Source organism: Ranitomeya variabilis, chromosome 3, assembly GCF_051348905.1.
Source record: "Ranitomeya variabilis isolate aRanVar5 chromosome 3, aRanVar5.hap1, whole genome shotgun sequence".
Lineage (NCBI taxonomy): Eukaryota > Metazoa > Chordata > Amphibia > Anura > Dendrobatidae > Ranitomeya > Ranitomeya variabilis.
In genome coordinates this window covers 569,038,941-569,058,293 of record NC_135234.1, presented here as the reverse complement: position 1 = coordinate 569,058,293, position 19,353 = coordinate 569,038,941, and the positions used below count along the sequence as shown (strand labels likewise).

The 19,353-nt window shown below is 41.4% G+C and overlaps 1 protein-coding gene across 7 annotated transcripts in view; it reads left to right on the top strand.

The window, feature by feature from the left end:
* The window catches only part of SLAIN1 (SLAIN motif family member 1), a 128,197-nt gene extending 109,313 nt beyond the window's left edge, over positions 1 to 18,884 (top strand). For all 7 annotated transcript variants that reach the window (XM_077297192.1, XM_077297191.1, XM_077297194.1 and 4 more), the window contains one exon: positions 17,912 to 18,884. In XM_077297192.1, the coding sequence (XP_077153307.1) occupies positions 17,912 to 17,987 (76 nt within the window). In that variant the 3' untranslated portion in view covers positions 17,988 to 18,884. The remainder of the gene's footprint in view (positions 1 to 17,911) is intronic.
* The last annotated feature ends 469 nt before the right edge of the window (positions 18,885 to 19,353 follow it).

Sequence of the window (19,353 nt, the reverse complement as noted above, 5' to 3'; positions counted from 1 at the left end):
ACACCTGCAGCTACGTATACAGGTCCTTCTCAAAAAATTAGCATATAGTGTTAAATTTCATTATTTACCATAATGTAATGATTACAATTAAACTTTCATATATTATAGATTCATTATCCACCAACTGAAATTTGTCAGGTCTTTTATTGTTTTAATACTGATGATTTTGGCCTACAACTCCTGATAACCCAAAAAACCTGTCTCAATAAATTAGCATATCAAGAAAAGGTTCTCTAAACGACCTATTACCCTAATCTTCTGAATCAACTAATTAACTCTAAACACATGCAAAAGATACCTGAGGCTTTTAAAAACTCCCTGCCTGGTTCATTACTCAAAACCCCCATCATGGGTAAGACTAGCGACCTGACAGATGTCAAGAAGGCCATCATTGACACCCTCAAGCAAGAGGGTAAGACCCAGAAAGAAATTTCTCAACAAATAGGCTGTTCCCAGAGTGCTGTATCAAGGCACCTCAATGGTAAGTCTGTTGGAAGGAAACAATGTGGCAGAAAACGCTGTACAACGAGAAGAGGTGACCGGACCCTGAGGAAGATTGTGGAGAAGGACCGATTCCAGACCTTGGGGAACCTGAGGAAGCAGTGGACTGAGTCTGGTGTGGAAACATCCAGAGCCACCGTGCACAGGCGTGTGCAGGAAATGGGCTACAGGTGCCGCATTCCCCAGGTAAAGCCACTTTTGAACCATACACAGGGGCAGAAGCGCCTGACCTGGGCTACAGAGAAGCAGCACTGGACTGTTGCTAAGTGGTCCCAAGTACTTTTTTCTGATGAAAGCAAATTTTGCATGTCATTCGGAAATCAAGGTGCCAGAGTCTGGAGGAAGACTGGGGAGAAGGAAATGCCAAAATGCCTGAAGTCCAGTGTCAAGTACCCACAGTCAGTGGTGTGGGGTGCCATGTCAGCTGCTGGTGTTGGTCCACTGTGTTTCATCAAGGGCAGGGTCAATGCAGCTAGCTATCAGGAGATTTTGGAGCACTTCATGCTTCCTGGCACCTGCTCACAGTGCCAAAACCACTGGTAAATGGTTTACTGACCATGGTATTACTGTGCTCAATTGGCCTGCCAACTCTCCTGACCTGAACCCCATAGAGAATCTGTGGGATATTGTGAAGAGAAAGTTGAGAGACGCAAGACCCAACACTCTGGATGAGCTTAAGGCCGCTATTGAAGCATCCTGGGCCTCCATAACATCTCAGCAGTGTCACAGGCTCATTGCCTCCATGCCACGCCGCATTGAAGCAGTCATTTCTGCCAAAGGATTCCCGACCAAGTATTGAGTGCATAACTGAACATTATTATTTGATGGTTTTTTTGTTTGTTATTAAAAAACACTTTTATTTGATTGGACGGGTGAAATATGCTAATTTATTGAGACAGGTTTTTTGGGTTATCAGGAGTTGTATGCCAAAATCATCAGTATTAAAACAATAAAAGACCTGACAAATTTCAGTTGGTGGATAATGAATCTATAATATATGAAAGTTTAATTGTAATCATTACATTATGGTAAATAATGAAATTTAACACTATATGCTAATTTTTTGAGAAGGACCTGTATATAGAATACGCAGCAGCAGACAGGAATGCAGCTTATTGAGGTATGCAGTAAGATCTATATACTCATACAGTGCCTGCAGGCCTTGCACTATGTGGATATGTGCACATAGACTCCCCTGCCTACCTAGCACTGCAATCTATGTACCCCCCGAATTAGCCCTAAAAAGGAATGTTGGTTTATCAGGATTTGTGGATTGAACACTAGTAGACCCACACTAACTAATAAATGTAAGAATCTGACCTTCTCAGCAGCAGCTCTCCCTACATTAACTAAGTCCGGAGCAGAATGCAGCGAGCAGGGCTGTGTGGCCAGCCAATCACTGTAATACCACAACAAAGATGTCTGCGGTATTACAGTGCATGGCAGACAATCCCTGCATGCTGATAGGGGCTCTCAAAAGCACCAAAATTAAAAGGTGGAGACCCGAGCTCCCGCCAAATAATACCGGAAATACTCGGTGCTCGCCGAGTACAAGAAGCATAGTGATACTCTGGCGAGTACCGAGTAGTGGCGAGCACGTTCGCTCATCACTAGTTATAATTTATCAAATACTGTTTAAATAATAATATACTGCACTGGAATTTAAAGGGAACCTGGAAAGGCATGTACACACATCGTCTTCAGGTGGGTCATTCCATAATCCACCTGAAAAAGCTCAAATGAAATGCTAAAAATAATGACTATATGCACTGCAATGTACACACGGTTTATTGTGCATATGTTCAGACGTTTGAGCTTTTCAACCTCTTCATGATTCCAATGACGCAAAGCCATTAAAAGAAGTGACCTGACCATTCATCAGTCAGCTCCTGCTTGGAAGCCACCCACTAATTTACGCTGCTCAAAAAAATAAAGGGAACACTTAAACAGAATATAACTCCAAGTATATCAAACTTCTGTGAAATTAAACTGTCCACTTAGGAAGCAACACTGTTTGACAATCAATTTCACATGCTGTTGTGCAAATGGAATAGACAACAGATGGAAATTATTGGCAATTATCAAGACACACTCAATAAAGGAGTCGTTTTGCAGGTGGGGACCACAGACCACATCTCAGCACCAATGCTTTCTGGGTGATGTTTTGTTCACTTTTGAATGTTGGTTGTGCTTTCACACTCGTGGTAGCATGAGATGGACTCTACAATCCACACAAGTGGCTCACGTAGTGCAGTTCATCCAGGATGGAACATCATTGCGAGCTGTGGCAAGGTTTGCTGTGGTTTTCAGCGTAGTGTCCAGAGGCTGGAGGCGCTACCAGGAGACAGGCCAGTACACCAGGAGACATGGAGGGGGCTGTAGGAGGGCAACAACCCAGCAGCAGGACCACTACTTCAGCCTTTGTGCAAGGAGGAACAGGAGGAGCACTGCCAGAGTCCTGCAAAATGACCTCCAGCTGGCCACAAATGTGCATCTGTCTGCACAAACGGTTAGAACTGATTCCATGAGGATGGACTGAGTGCCCGACGTCCACAGATGGGGGTTATGCTCACAGCCCAACACCGTGCAGGACGCTTGGCATTTGCCACAGAACACCAGGATTGGCAAATTCGCCACTGGCGCCCTGTACTTTTCACAGATGAAAGCAGGTTCACACTGAGCACATATGACAGACGTGACAGAGTCTGGAGACACCGTGGAGAGCGATCTGCCTGCAACATCCTTCAGCATGACCAGTTTGGCAGTGGGTCAGTAATGGTGTGGGGTGGCATGTCTTTGGAGGGCCACACAGCCATCCATGTGCTAACCAAAGATATCCTGACTGCCATTAGGTTCCGGGATGAGATCCTCAGACCCATTGTGAGGCCATATGCAGGTGCAGTGGGCCCTGGGTTCCTTCTGATGAATGACCATGCTAGACCTCATGTGGCTGAAGTGTGTCTGCAGTTCCTGTATGATTAAGGCATTGATGCTATGGACTGGCCTGCCTGTTCGCCAAACCTGAATCCAATCGAGCACATCTGGGAGACCATATCTCATTCCATCCACCAATGCCACGTTGCACCACAGACTGGCCTAGAATTCACTGATGTTTTAAACCAGGTCTTGAAGGAGATCCCTCAGGAGACATCCGCCGTCTCTTCAGGAGCATGCCCAGGTGTTTTAGGGAGGTCATACAGGCACGTGATGGCCACACACATGCTACTGAGCATCATTTCCCTGTCTTGAGGCATTTTCACTGAAGTTGGGTCAGCCTGTAATTTGATTTTCCACTTTGATTTTGAGTATCATTCCAAATCCAGACCTCCATGAGATATTAATTTTGATTTACATTAATCCTTTTTATGTCTTATTATTCTCAACGCATTACACTATGCAATGAATAATGAATTGCAACTGCAATATTTCATTCAGTGAGATCTAGGATGTGGTATTTTAGTGTTCCCTTTATTTATTTGAGCAGCGTACACTGTGCAGAATTATTAGGCAAGTTGTATTTTGATCACATGATACTTTTTATACATGTTGTCATACTCCAAGCTGTTCAGGCTTGAGAGCCAACTACCAATTAAGTAAATCAGGTGATGTGCATCTCTGTAAAGAGGAGGGGTGTTGTCTAATGACATCAAAACCCTATTTAAGGTGTGCTTAATTATTAGGCAACTTCCTTTCCTTTGGCAAAATGGGTCAGAAGAGAGATTTGACGGGCTCTGAAAAGTCCAAAATTGTGAGATGTCTTTCAGAGGGATGTAGCAGTCTTGAAATTGCCAAATTTTTGATGCGTGATCACTGAACAATCAAGTGTTTCATGGCAAATAGCCAACAGGGTCGCAAGAAGCGTGTTGGGCAAAAAAGGCGCAAAATAACTGCCCATGGATTGATGAAAATCAAGCGTGAAGCTGCCAAGATGCCATTTGCCACCAGTTTTGCCATATTTCAGAGCTGAAACGTTACTGGAGTAACAAAAAGCACAAGGTGTGCGATACTCAGGGACATGGCCAAGGTAAGGAAGGCTGAAAAACGACCACCTTTGAACAAGAAGCATAAGATAAAACATCAAGACTGGGCCAAGAAATATCTTAAGACTGACTTTTCAAAGGTTTTATGGACTGATGAAATGAGAGTGACTCTTGATGGGCCAGATGGATGGGCCAGAGGCTGGATCCATAAAGGGCAGAGAGCTCCACTCCGACTGACACCAGCAAGGTGGAGGTGGGGTACTGGTTTTGGCTGGTATTATCAAAGATGAACTTGTGGGACCTTTTCGGGTTGAGGATGGAGTGAAGCTCAACTCCCAGACCTACTGCCAGTTTCTGGAAGACAAGCAGTGGTACAGGAGGAATTCGGTATCATTCAAGAAAAACATGATTTTCATGCAGGACAATGCTCCATCACATGCCTCTAACTACTCCAAAGCGTGGCTGGCCAGTAAAGGTCTCAAAGAAGAAAAAATGATATGGCCCCATTTTTCACCTGATCTGAACCCCATAGAGAACCTGTGGTCCCTCATAAAATGTGAGATCTACAGGGAGGAAAAACAGTACACCTCTCGGAACAGTGTCTGGGAGGCTGTGGTGGGTGCTGCACGCAATGTTGATCATAAACAGATCAAGCAACTGACAGAATCTATGGACGGAAGGCTGTTGAATGTCATCATAAAGAAAGGTGGCTATATCGGTCACTAATTTTTTGGGGTTTTGTTTTTGCATGTCAGAAATGTTTATTTCTAAATTTTGGGCAGTGATATTGGTTTACCTGGTGAAAATAAACAAGTGAGATGGAAATGTATTTTGTTTTTATTAAGTTGCCTAATAATTCTGCACAGTAATAGTTACCTGCACAAACAGATATCCTCCTAAGATAACCAAATCTAAGAAAAACCCACTCCAACTTCCAAAAATATTAAGCTTTGATATTTGTGAGCCTTTTGGGTTGATTGAGAACATAGTTGTTGATCAATAATAAAAATAATCGTCTAAAATACAACTTGCCTAATAATTCTGCACACAGTTTATTTACAAGGTTAAAATGAAAGCTGGCTGCCAAAGAAATCACAAAAAATACTGAAAAGATGCTAGAAAAAAAAACTCTTCAAGACAAGAGAACTTTGCATATCCTGAAACATTTCCATCTTGAAACATTTTCATCCTGAAAAACCTGCCGTGTTCGCACCTATCTCAAAGATGTCATGTACACATAACCATTAGGCCTCCTGTCAGATCTGATTTAGTAATACAGAGATATCACTTTATTCAGATACTGGAGGAATAACCGAAGAACTGCACCAGCAAGTATTTAAAAAACAGGCATATTATGAGTTGAGAAGGCCTTCTTCAAACAGAATATGCCAGTAAAATCACTCCTCACCCAAACTGCATATATGGTCAAGTCTTTGAAGTATAAACCCATTGGCACTTTATAGCTCCTATCTGTAGCTGTATTTTTGATTCATATGCAAATGAGTTGTTAAATGAAAAGGGAAAAAAGTGGAACTAAACCTTACGGCGTGATACATGGGCGGTTGCTCCCCACTGATGCAGCCTGGTTCCGAGTCCGTTGACCACCAGAAAAAAATAACAAGAAAGAAGGGAGAGAGGATCCATATAGCTAATTTTGATTTAAAAAAAATTCAGATTTTTATTTCACATGCATTAAAAAAAAAAAAAGTTCAGTCAATTACAAGATATTGCAAATTCTTATGCATTTCTGGCCAAAGCCCTTAGCATGTTAAATGCACTGGGTGTGACAGAGCACTTAAAGTGAACCTTTCAGCTGATTCATGCTGTCCAGTCTGTGGGCAACATGTCAGGCACTGGCTATATTATCTCAGTCAGGTATGTTTAACTCTGAAATACTGCGGTGTGTCAGAAAAAAACATAGTCTAAAAGCACCCGGGATTCTTCCCATCTGCTGCCCTGTGCACATAGGCAGTGACCTGTCAATCCCAGGCCGTGGTTGAGGAAATGATGACGGGAACCCGCCTGTCCAAATATTCTATAGTGCTGTTTCGGTCTCCAGCATTTCAGGGTCAAAAATACCTGGCTGAGATAATTCAGCCAGTACCTGATACATGCTGCCCTCAGATTGGGCACCATATATATTAGCTGTCAGATTCCCTCCAGCAAACCACTGCCTCCCATGTTTGTTTCCTTTCCACTATCAGCCTCTATAGCTTGATCTGATTTCCTTGCCTTGTGCACAATGTCACACAGTGAGTCAGGAATCAAGCTAAAGAGACTAGTACCAGGCAATGAAATAACTTTGGAAAGCTGAGGCTCCTTAAGTACTGTTTTACACCTAGAGCTCTTAACATCTCCTTTGCATATGAAGGAAAATGATAAATACTCAGGAATGCATGCAGCCACAGATTGAGATGAAAATCCCAAAACACCTTTAGATCTTCAAAGATGTGCATGCGGATTGTGGGGGAGTTGAATTTGCTGAAAGATCCCCTGTAATGTGAATATACACTCACCGGCCACTTTATTAGGTACACCTGTCCAACTTCTTGTTAACACTTAATTTCTAATCAGCCAATCACATGGCGGCAACTCAGTGCATTTAGGCATGTAGACATGGTCAAGACAATCTCCTGCAGTTCAAACCGAGCATCAGTATGGGGAAGAAAGATGATTTGAGTGCCTTTGAACGTGGCATGGTTGTTGGTGCCAGAAGGGCTGGTCTGAGTATTTCAGAAACTGCTGATCTACTGGGATTTTCACGCACAACCATCTCTAGGGTTTACAGAGAATGGTCCGAAAAAGAAAAAAAATCCAGTGAGCGGCAGTTCTGTGGGCGGAAATGCCTTGTTGATGCCAGAGGTCAGAGGAGAATGGGCAGACTGGTTCGAGCTGATAGAAAGGCAACAGTGACTCAAATCGCCACCCGTTACAACCAAGGTAGGCCTAAGAGCATCTCTGAACGCACAGTGCGTCGAACTTTGAGGCAGATGGGCTACAGCAGCAGAAGACCACACCGGGTACCACTCCTTTCAGCTAAGAACAGGAAACTGAGGCTACAATTTGTACAAACTCATCGAAATTGGACAGTAGAAGATTGGAAAAACGTTGCTTGGTCTGATGAGTCTCAATTTCTGCTGCGACATTCGGATGGTAGGGTCAGAATTTGGCGTAAACAACATGAAAGCATGGATCCATCCTGCCTTGTATGGAGCATCTTTGGGATGTGCAGCCGACAAATCTGCGGCAACTGTGTGATGCCATCATGTCAATATGGACCAAAATCTCGGAGGAATGCTTCCAGCACCTTGTTGAATCTATGCCACGAAGAATTGAGGCAGTTCTGAAGGCAAAAGGGGGTCCAACCCGTTACTAGCATGGTGTACCTAATAAAGTGGCCGGTGAGTGTACAATGGCTATTTTGACTCCAAAACCACAATTGGGCTATTGTCTAAAGAATAGATATTGCAGCTGTTGGATACTCTGGGATTGCACCCATTACTTGGGATCTGATACCCAACTTTTTTATATTTTTCCTATTGACCTATCCATATTTTGAAAGTCTGTGTAAATATTATTGATATTTACCCCTTAACGCCATGTCCAATTTTGTTTTTATTATTTCCCCCCCCCGCCCCCCTCTTTCACAAGTTCTATTTTTTTTAATTTTTCTACTGACATAGCTGCTTGTGTATAGTTTTGCGCCCTCTGTTGGATGAACTCATATGAACTCGAGCGTGGGAAAATATTCTGAAAAGTTCCCAGGCTCGAGTTCATATGAGTTCATCCAGCAGAGGGTGCATCACCGCGACTCGAGGTAACTACAGTACATTCCCCAGTCAGGAGCACAGCTGCATTAGCAGAGCTCCTGGGAGTAAAATTATTTCACCCCTTCAGATGGATTTACAGCGTGGGACAAGACTGAACGACGGAAGGTATGGAATATTGTTGTTTGTTTTGTTTAACTTTATTTCAGGTGACAAGGGTCTTCAGGTGGATTAAGAGTATAATAAAATATTAAAACACCATGTGTCTTTATTTCATTAAAATACAGTGGGGCAAAAAAGTATTTAGTCAGTCAGCAATAGTGCAAGTTCCACCACTTAAAAAGATGAGAGGCGTCTGTAATTTACATCATAGGTAGACCTCAACTATGGGAGACAAACTGAGAAAAAAAAATCCAGAAAATCACATTGTCTGTTTTTTTAACATTTTATTTGCATATTATGGTGGAAAATAAGTATTTGGTCAGAAACAAAATTTCATCTCAATACTTTGTAATATATCCTTTGTTGGCAATGACAGAGGTCAAATGTTTTCTGTAAGTCTTCACAAGGTTGCCACACACTGTTGTTGGTATGTTGGCCCATTCCTCCATGCAGATCTCCTCTAGAGCAGTGATGTTTTTGGCTTTTCGCTTGGCAACACGGACTTTCAACTCCCTCCAAAGGTTTTCTATAGGGTTGAGATCTGGAGACTGGCTAGGCCACTCCAGGACCTTGAAATGCTTCTTACGAAGCCACTCCTTCATTGCCCTGGCGGTGTGCTTTGGATCATTGTCATGTTGAAAGACCCAGCCACGTTTCATCTTCAATACCCTTGCTGATGGAAGGAGGTTTGCACTCAAAATCTCACGATACATGGCCCCATTCATTCTTTCATGTACCCGGATCAGTCGTCCTGGCCCCTTTGCAGAGAAACAGCCCCAAAGCATGATGTTTCCACCACCATGCTTTACAGTAGGTATGGTGTTTGATGGATGCAACTCAGTATTCTTTTTCCTCCAAACACGACAAGTTGTGTTTCTACCAAACAGTTCCAGTTTGGTTTCATCAGACCATAGGACATTCTCCCAAAACTCCTCTGGATCATCCAAATGCTCTCTAGCAAACTTCAGACGGGCCCGGACATGTACTGGCTTAAGCAGTGGGATACGTCTGGCACTGCAGGATCTGAGTCCATGGTGGCGTAGTGTGTTACTTATGGTAGACCTTGTTACATTGGTCCCAGCTCTCTGCAGTTCATTCACTAGGTCCCCCTGCGTGGTTCTGGGATTTTTGCTCACCGTTCTTGTGATCATTCTGACCCCACGGGGTGGGATTTTGCGTGGAGCCCCAGATCGAGGGAGATTATCAGTGGTCTTGAATGTCTTCCATTTTCTAATTATTGCTCCCACTGTTGATTTCTTCACTCCAAGCTGGTTGGCTATTGCAGATTCAGTCTTCCCAGCCTGGTGCAGGGCTACAATTTTGTTTCTGGTGTCCTTTGACAGCTCTTTGGTCTTCACCATAGTGGAGTTTGGAGTCAGACTGTTTGAGGGTGTGCACAGGTGTCTTTTTATACCGATAACAAGTTTAAACAGGTGCCATTACTACAGGTAATGAGTGGAGGAAAGAGGAGACTCTTAAAGAAGAAGTTACAGGTCTGTGAGAGCCAGAAATCTTGATTGTTTGTTTCTGACCAAATACTTATTTTCCACCATAATATGCAAATAAAATGTTAAAAAAACAGACAATGTGATTTTCTGGATTTTTTTTTTCTCAGTTTGTCTCCCATAGTTCAGGTCTACCTATGATGTAAATTACAGATGCCTCTCATCTTTTTAAGTGGTGGAACTTGCACTATTGCTGACTGACTAAATACTTTTTTGCCCCACTGTACTTTTTAATAATGTGTGTGTGTTTTATTAACCATTTCGTACTATTGGATTAATAATGGATAGGTGTCATAATTGATGCCTCTCCATTATTAACCTGTCTTAATGTCACCTTACAATAGCAAGGTGACATTAACCCTTCATTACCCCATATCCCACAACTACACGGGAGTGGGAAGAGAAAGGCTAAGTGCCAGAATAGGCGCATCTTCCAGATGTGCCTTTTCTGAGGTGGCTGGGGGCAGATGTTTTTAGCCAGGGGGGTCCTATAACCATGGTCCCTCTCTAGGCTATTAACCCCTTAATCCCATATGACGTACTATCCCGTCGAGGTGGGGTGGGCCTTAATTCCCACTGACGGGATAGTACGTCATATGCGATCGGCCGCGCTCACGGGGAGAGCGGGGCTGTTTGCAGCTGGGTGTCAGCTGACTATCGCAGCTGAAATCCGGCACTATGTGCCAGGAGCGGTCACGGACCGCCCCCGGCACATTAACCCCTGGCACACTGCGATCAAACATGATCGCAGTGTTCCGGCGGTATAGGGAAGCATCGCGCAGGGAGGGGGCTCCCTGCGGGCTTCCCTGAGACTCTCGGAGCAACGCGATGTGATCGCGTTGCTCCAAGCGTCTCTTACTTTCTCTTCCTGCAGTCCCTGGATCCAAAATGGCCGCGGGGCTGCATCCGGGTCCTGCAGGGAGGTGGCTTACCAAGCGCCTGCTCAGTGCAGGCGCTGATAAGCCAGAAGCGCTGTAAGTCAGATCGCCGATCTGACAGAGTGCTGTGCAAACTATCAGATCAGCGATCTGTGATGTCCCCCCCTGGGACAGAGTAAAAAAGTAAAAAAAAAATTTTTCCACATGTGTAAAAAAAAAAAAAAAAAATTCCAAAATAAAGAAAAAAAAAAAAAAAATTCCCATAAATACATTTCTTTACCTAAATAAAAAAAACAATAAAAGTACACATATTTAGTATCGCCGCGTCCCTAACGACCCAACCTATAAAACTGTCCCACTAGTTAACCCCTTCAGTGAACACCGTAAAAAAATTAAAAAAAACGAGGCAGAAAGCGCTTTATTATCATACCGCCAAACAAAAAGTGGAATAACACGCGATCAAAAAGACAGATATAAATAACCATGGTACCGCTGAAAATGTCATCTTGTCCCGCAAAAAACGAGCCGCCATACAGCATCATCAGCAAAAAAATAAAAAAGTTATAGTTTTCAGAATAAAGCGATGCCAAAATAATTTTTTCTATAAAATAGTTTTTATCGTATAAAAGCGCCAAAACATACCTTTTATATCATTTTTTATCACTGTAATCGTACTGATTCGAAGAATAAAACTGCTTTATCAATTTTACCAAACGTGGAATGGTATAAACGCCCCCCCCCCCCCCAAAAGAAATTCATGAATAGCTGGTTTTTGGTCATTCTGCCTCACAAAAAATCGGAATAAAAAGCGATCAAAAAATGTCACGTGCCCGAAAATGTTCCAATAAAAACGTCAACTCGTCCCGCAAAAAACAAGACCTCACATGACTTTGTGGACCAAAATATGGAAAAATTATAGGTCTCAAAATGTGGAGACGCAAAAACTTTTTTGCTATAAAAAGCGTCTTTTAGTGTGTGACAGCTGCCAATCATAAAAATCCGTATAAAAAATGCTATAAAAGTAAATCAAACTCCCCCTTCATCACCCCCTTAGTTATGGAAAAATAATAAAATTAAAAAAATGTATTTATTTCCATTTTCCCATTAGGGCTGGGGTTAGGGTTAGGGCTAGGGTTAGGGTTGGGGCTAGGGTTGGAGCTAAAATTAGGGTTAGGGTTGGGGCTAAAGTTAGGGTTAGGGCTAAAGTTGGGGTTAGGGTTGGGGCTAAAGTTAGGGTTAGGGTTGGGACTAAAGTTAGTGTCAAGGTTTGGATTACAGTTACGGTTGGGATTAGGGTTGGGATTAGAGTTAGGGGTGTGTCAGGGTTAAGGGTGTCATTAAGGTTACCATTGGGATTAGGGTTAGGAGTGTGTTTGGATTAGGGTTTCAGTTAGAATTGGGGAGTTTCCACTGTTTAGGCACATCAGGGGCTCTCCAAATGCGACATGGCGTCTGATCTCAATTCCAACCAATTCTGCGTTGAAAAAGTAAAACAGTGCTCCTTCCCTTCCGAGCTCTCCCGTGCGCCCAAACGGGTTTACCCCAACATATGGGGTATCAGCGTACTTGGGACAAATTGTACAACAACTTTTGGGGTCCAAGTTCTCTTGTTACCCTTGGAAAAATAAAAATTTGGGGGGCTAAAAATCATTTTTGTGGGGGAAAAAAAGATTTTTTATTTTCGCGTCTCTGCGTTGTAAACTGTAGTGAAACACTTGGGGGTTCAAAGTTCTCACAACACATCTAGATAAGTTCCTTGGGAGGTCTAGTTTCCAATATGCGGTCACTTATGGGGGTTTCTACTGTTTGGGTGCATCAGGGGCTCTGCAAATGCAACATGATGCCTGCAGACCAATCCATCTAAGTCTGCATTCCAAATGGCACTCCTTCCCTTCCGAGCTCTGCCATGCGCCCAAACAGTGGTTCCCCCCCACATATGGGGTATCAGCGTACTCAGGACAAATTGGACAACACCTTTTGGGGTCCAATTTCCCCTGTTACCCTTGGGAAAATACAAAACTGGGGGCTAAAAAATAATTTTTGTGGAAAAAAAATTATTTTCACGGCTCTGCGTTATAAACTGTAGTGAAACACTTGGGGGTTCAAAGTTCTCACAACACATCTAGATAAGTTCCTTGGGGGGGGTCTAGTTTCCAAAAGGGTGTCACTTGTGGGGGGTTTCTACTGTTTAGGTGCATCAGGGGCTCTGCAAATGCAACGTGACGCCTGCAGACCAATCCATCTAAGTCTATTCCAAATGGCGCTCCTTCCCTTCCGAGCTCTGCCATGCGCCCAAACGGTGGTTCCCCCCCACATATGGGGTATCGGCGTACTCAGGACAAATTGGACAACAACTTTTGGGGTCCAATTTATCCTGTTACCCTTGTGAAAATACAAAACTGGAGGCTAAAAAATCTATTTTGTGAAAAGAAAAAAAAAAATAATAATTTTTATTTTCACGGCTCTGCGTTATAAACTGTAGTGAAACACTTGGGGGTTCAAAGCTCTCAAAACACATCTAGATAAGTTCCTCAGGGGGTCTACTTTCCAAAATGATGTCACTTGTGGGGGGTTTTAATGTTTAGGCACATCAGGGGCTCTCCAAACGCGACATGGAGTCCCATCTCAATTCCAGTCAATTTTGCATTGAAAAGTCAAACGGCGCTCCTTCCCTTCCGAGCTCTGCCATGCGCCCAAACAGTCGTTTACTCCCACATATCAGGTATCAGTGTACTCAGGACAATTGCACAACAACTTTTGGGGTCCAATTTCTTCTCTTACCCTTGGGAAAATAAAAAATTGGGGGCGAAAAGATCATTTTTGTGAAAAAATGTTGTTTTTATTTTTACGGCTCTGCATTATAAACTTCTGTGAAGCACTTGTTGGGTCAAAGTGCTCACCACACATCTAGATAAGTTCCTTAAGGGGCCTACTGTCCAAAATGCTGTCACTTGTGTGGGGTTTCAATGTTTAGGCACATCAGGGGCTCTCCAAACGCAACATGGCGTCCCATCTAATTTCCAGTAAATTTTGCATTGAAAAGTCAAATGGCGCTCCTTCCCTTCCGAGCTCTGCCATGCGCCCAAACAGTGGTTTACACCCACATATGGGGTATCGGCGTACTCAGGACAAATTGTACAACAACTTTTGGGGTCTATTTTCTCCTGTTACCCTTGGTAAAATAAAACAAATTAGAGCTGAAATAAATTTTGTGTGAAAAAAAAGTTAAATGTTCATTTTTATTTAAACATTCCAAAAATTCCTGTGAAACACCTGAAGGGTTAATAAACTTCTTGAATGTGGTTTTGAGCACCTTGAGGGGTGCAGTTTTTAGAATGGTGTCACACTTGGGTATTTTCTATCATATAGACCCCTCAAAATGACTTCAAATGAGATGTGGTTCCTAAAAAAAAAATGGTGTTGTAAAAATGAGAAATTGCTGGTCAACTTTTAACCCTTATAACTCCCTAACAAAAAAAAATGTTGGTTCCAAAATTGTGCTGATGTAAAGTAGACATGTGGGAAATGTTACCTATTAAGTATTTTGTGTGACATATCTCTGTGATTTAAGGGCATAAAAATTCAAAGTTGGAAAATTGCAAAATTTTCAACATTTTCGCCAAATTTCCATTTTTTTCACAAATAAACGCAAGTTATGTTGAATAAATGTTACCAGTATCATAAAGTACAATATGTCACAAGAAAATATTGTCAGAATTGCCAAGATCCGTTGAAGCGTTCCAGAGTTATAACCTCATAAAGGGACAGTGGTCAGAATTGTAAAAATCGGCCCGGTCATTAACCACCCCCGGGGCTTAAGGGGTTAATATCTGCCCTCAGTCACTGGCTTTCCCACTCTGGCGGAGAAAATTGCGGGGAGCCCATGCCAGTTTTTTACGCGATTTAAACCTTTAATTTAATAGCTAGAGCCCCCAAATTTGACACCAAGATACTTGTTACATTAGTAAAGAGGAATATGTAATAAAAGAAGGGATATGAGATGGTTTACTGTATGTAAACCATGTCTCATGTCATGTCGGGTTTTTGAAGGAGAGAGGAAAAGCCGGCAATTGAATTACCGGCTTTTCTGCTATCTAGCGCTGAATTAAATATAAAATATATATATATATATATATATATATATATATATATATATATATATATATATATATATATACAGGTCCTTCTCAAAAAATTAGCATATAGTGTTAAATTTCATTATTTACCATAATGTAATGATTACAATTAAACTTTCATATATTGTAGATTCATTATCCACCAACTGAAATTTGTCAGGTCTTTTATTGTTTTAATACTGATGATTTTGGCATACAACTCCTGATAACCCAAAAAACCTGTCTCAATAAATTAGCATATTTCACCCGACCAATCAAATAAAAGTGTTTTTTAATACCAAACAAAAAAACCATCAAATAATAATGTTCAGTTATGCACTCAATACTTGGTCGGGAATCCTTTGGCAGAAATGACTGCTTCAATGCGGCGTGGCATGGAGGCAATCAGCCTGTGACACTGCTGAGATGTTATGGAGGCCCAGGATGCTTCAATAGCGGCCTTAAGCTCATCCAGAGTGTTGGGTCTTGCGTCTCTCAACTTTCTCTTCACAATATCCCACAGATTCTCTATGGGGTTCAGGTCAAGAGAGTTGGCAGGCCAATTGAGCACAGTAATACCATGGTCAGTAAACCATTTACCAGTGGTTTTGGCACTGTGAGCAGGTGCCAGGTCGTGCTGAAAAATGAAATCTTCATCTCCATAAAGAATTTCAGCCGAGGGAAGCATGAAGTGCTCCAAAATCTCCTGATAGCTAGCTGCATTGACCCTGCCCTTGATGAAACACAGTGGACCAACACCAGCAGCTGACATGGCACCCCACACCATCACTGACTGTGGGTACTTGACACTGGACTTCAGGCATTTTGGCATTTCCTTCTCCCCAGTCTTCCTCCAGACTCTGGCACCTTGATTTCCGAATGACATGCAAAATTTGCTTTCATCAGAAAAAAGTACTTGGGACCACTTAGCAACAGTCCAGTGCTGCTTCTCTGTAGCCCAGGTCAGGCGCTTCTGCCGCTGTTTATGGTTCAAAAGTGGCTTTACCTGGGGAATGCGGCACCTGTAGCCCATTTCCTGCACACGCCTTTGCACGGTGGCTCTGGATGTTTCCACACCAGACTCAGTCCACTGCTTCCTCAGGTTCCCCAAGGTCTGGAATCGGTCCTTCTCCACAATCTTCCTCAGGGTCCGGTCACCTCTTCTCGTTGTACAGCGTTTTCTGCCACATTGTTTCCTTCCAACAGACTTACCATTGAGGTGCCTTGATACAGCACTCTGGGAACAGCCTATTTGTTGAGAAATTTCTTTCTGGGTCTTACCCTCTTGCTTGAGGGTGTCAATGATGGCCTTCTTGACATCTGTCAGGTCGCTAGTCTTACCCATGATGGGGGTTTTGAGTAATGAACCAGGCAGGGAGTATTTAAAAGCCTCAGGTATCTTTTGCATGTGTTTAGAGTTAATTAGTTGATTCAGAAGATTAGGGTAATAGGTCATTTAGAGAACCTTTTCTTGATATGCTAATTTATTGAGACAGGTTTTTTGGGTTATCAGGAGTTGTATGCCAAAATCATCAGTATTAAAACAATAAAAGACCTGACAAATTTCAGTTGGTGGATAATGAATCTATAATATATGAAAGTTTAATTGTAATCATTACATTATGGTAAATAATGAAATTTAACACTATATGCTAATTTTTTGAGAAGGACCTGTATATGTATATATATATATATATATATATATATATATATATATATATATATATATATATATATATATATATATATATATATAGTGTCTCACTGACATATGTATGTATATATATATATATATATATATATATATATATATATATATATATATATATATATATATATATATATATATATATATATATATACATATATATACACCTATTCTATGTGTACACATTTATTCTACCTATTCTATTCTATTCTGTCAGTGTGATTTTACTGTACACCGCACTGAATTGCCGGCTTTTCTAGAGAACACCGCTGCGTATTTCTCACAAGTCACACGCATGGTCCGTGTGTAATCCGTAATTTTCTCGCCCCCATAGACTTTCATTGGCATATTTTTTGCGCAATACTCTGACAAACGCAGCTTGCTGCGATTTTCTACGGCCGTACAAGACCGTATAATACGGATCCGTAAAATACGGCAAATAGGAGCTGGGCCATAGAGAATCATTGTACCGTATGCAATCCGTATTTTCTGCGCCTCTCATACGTCCGTAAAACACGCCAGTGCGACGCCGGACTAATTCTGCTTTTTGGGTTATGTTTTTGTGCTGTTCATAAAATTAGTTGCCAATGTGATTTTTTTTTTCCAGGTCAGTACAAAATATGGCCATCCCAAACTTAGTTTTTTGTTATATAGTTTTATTTTTTTTGTTTTGTTTTGTTTAGTGGTTAGAGCAGTAAGAAGAAATATAAAAAAAAAATGGTTTGTGTGTGCCCGTAACTTTTAAGCAACATGCACACATTGAGTATGCTATTTGGTGAGTTTTTACCTCCGTATTTGTAAGCCAAAACCAGGAGTGGGTAAAAAACCCAGAAGTGGTGACGTATTTCTATTCTACTTTTCCTTTGATTGTTTCACTCCTGGTTTTGAATTACAAATACTGAGGTGAAAAGCTGACTACTGACTTCATAGGACGCCAAGATGGCTGAGGCAGGGGTCTTCAGCAGTCCTCTGGGTACCATAAACACCTATCTGCACCTCACAAACACACTAGGCAGGAGTAATATAAGAGTAGGCACACGTTCGATTTAATGTAACTCACACCGATCTCTGCTGTTGCAGGAATATGTCAGCTGTATAACACAGCTGGCATCCTACACGCGTGGTGTCTGCTGTGTGCAACTAAACCCGACACAGGTCGTATTATTATGTCCGAATTCCCAAAGTGGTTAATAATAGACATCAGATTTATAGTATCAGTACGAGTGTGTTTTATTGATTGTTTAAGTTTAACTGTTTTCTTCCCTTTCACACTTTTTTTTTTTTTTCCCCTTCAGCTTCATTCAACCTCCGAAGACCCTTTCATCACTGAGCACTCTGCGTGATGGAAACTGGAGGGATGGATGCTACTGACCAGTTGTGAATAATGGTTTTATGAGTAATGTATATCCCAGCTGGCTGGGAATAAGACATGTACTACAACAATGTTCTTGAAATTTTAATATTTGTAATATATGTGTTTTGTGAGCGTGCTATCAAAGACAACGTAGCTCCTTAATGTTTGCTGTGGACTCATATATACTTTTCACTATAATTGTATCGTTTAACAAAATGTATAATGTATGAAATGTATGCAAAACGCATCAGCAAATAATGATTCCCACTGAGGTTTTTTTTATTTTACAATTTTTTTTTTGTATTTTTTTAACCTACAAATGCACTTAACCTGTTTTTGTACACTGAAGTAAGCACTGCAATACTGGTTACTACAGACTTTGTGGATTTTGTGTATTTAATGCAAAAATGATCGTAACACATTGAATGATTACACACGTCTCAAGACACTGCTTCACTTTTGTGCCATAAAATATTGTTAAATACATTGCTTTTTACCACATTGTATAGTATGGTTGGGATCTATTTATTAACATCCATAACACATTTTTGTTGCTAAGCACAAAGGCCAGGAAGAAGAGTCACTGTAATGTTCTACAAATCACCATAACTGTCTCGTTCCTTTTTTTATGTTTTATGTTAATTTATTATTATTTAAGGATTTCGATTAATATTGTAATTACTCTGCAGCTCACGCTGCAGTGGGGAGTGGGCTATTCTTATGTACACAACGGTTTTACTTACGGTCAAAATACTGAAAAATCAAAGGTCTCAATGAACATAAAACTTTTTGATAGGCGTTTTACAAGATTAAATTGCACTAATGCTTTAATAAGACAGTATATGATTTCATAATGATGACATCGGTATACTGCAGTTTTGGAATGTTTCAGTAATAAAGAATATTTTTCAGCATTTGTATTTCTTTCTGCTTTCTTCCATAAATGTACACAGAAGGGTGCGATCACCGTGGCACAGGTTGGAACTAGATCTAATTACACCAGTTTAATATCTTAGATGCTGCAGTCAAAATAATGACCACTGTATGTAAAGAATTTGGAAAGAGCAAGGCTTCTTCTGTCAGTCCTTCAGCGTCCCTTCTACATATTTGCGATATGTCCATGGTTTGTAATGGCATTCTATAAATCTCAATAATGACTTAGGTCTTCCAGGTGTTGAATCCCTTAGCCCCAATAATACACTGTACAGCATGGTAGGACATCTTACATAGGTAGAAGATTAGAAACTTGCATCACTCCAACTGCTGTGAAACACTGGCTGTAATGACATATTGGGAGTTATATTTTTCACAGCAGCTGGAGTAATATAGGTTGCCGACTCCTGATGTAGGCAATATTGTTTAAGTTCAGCTTCTGAAGCCAAC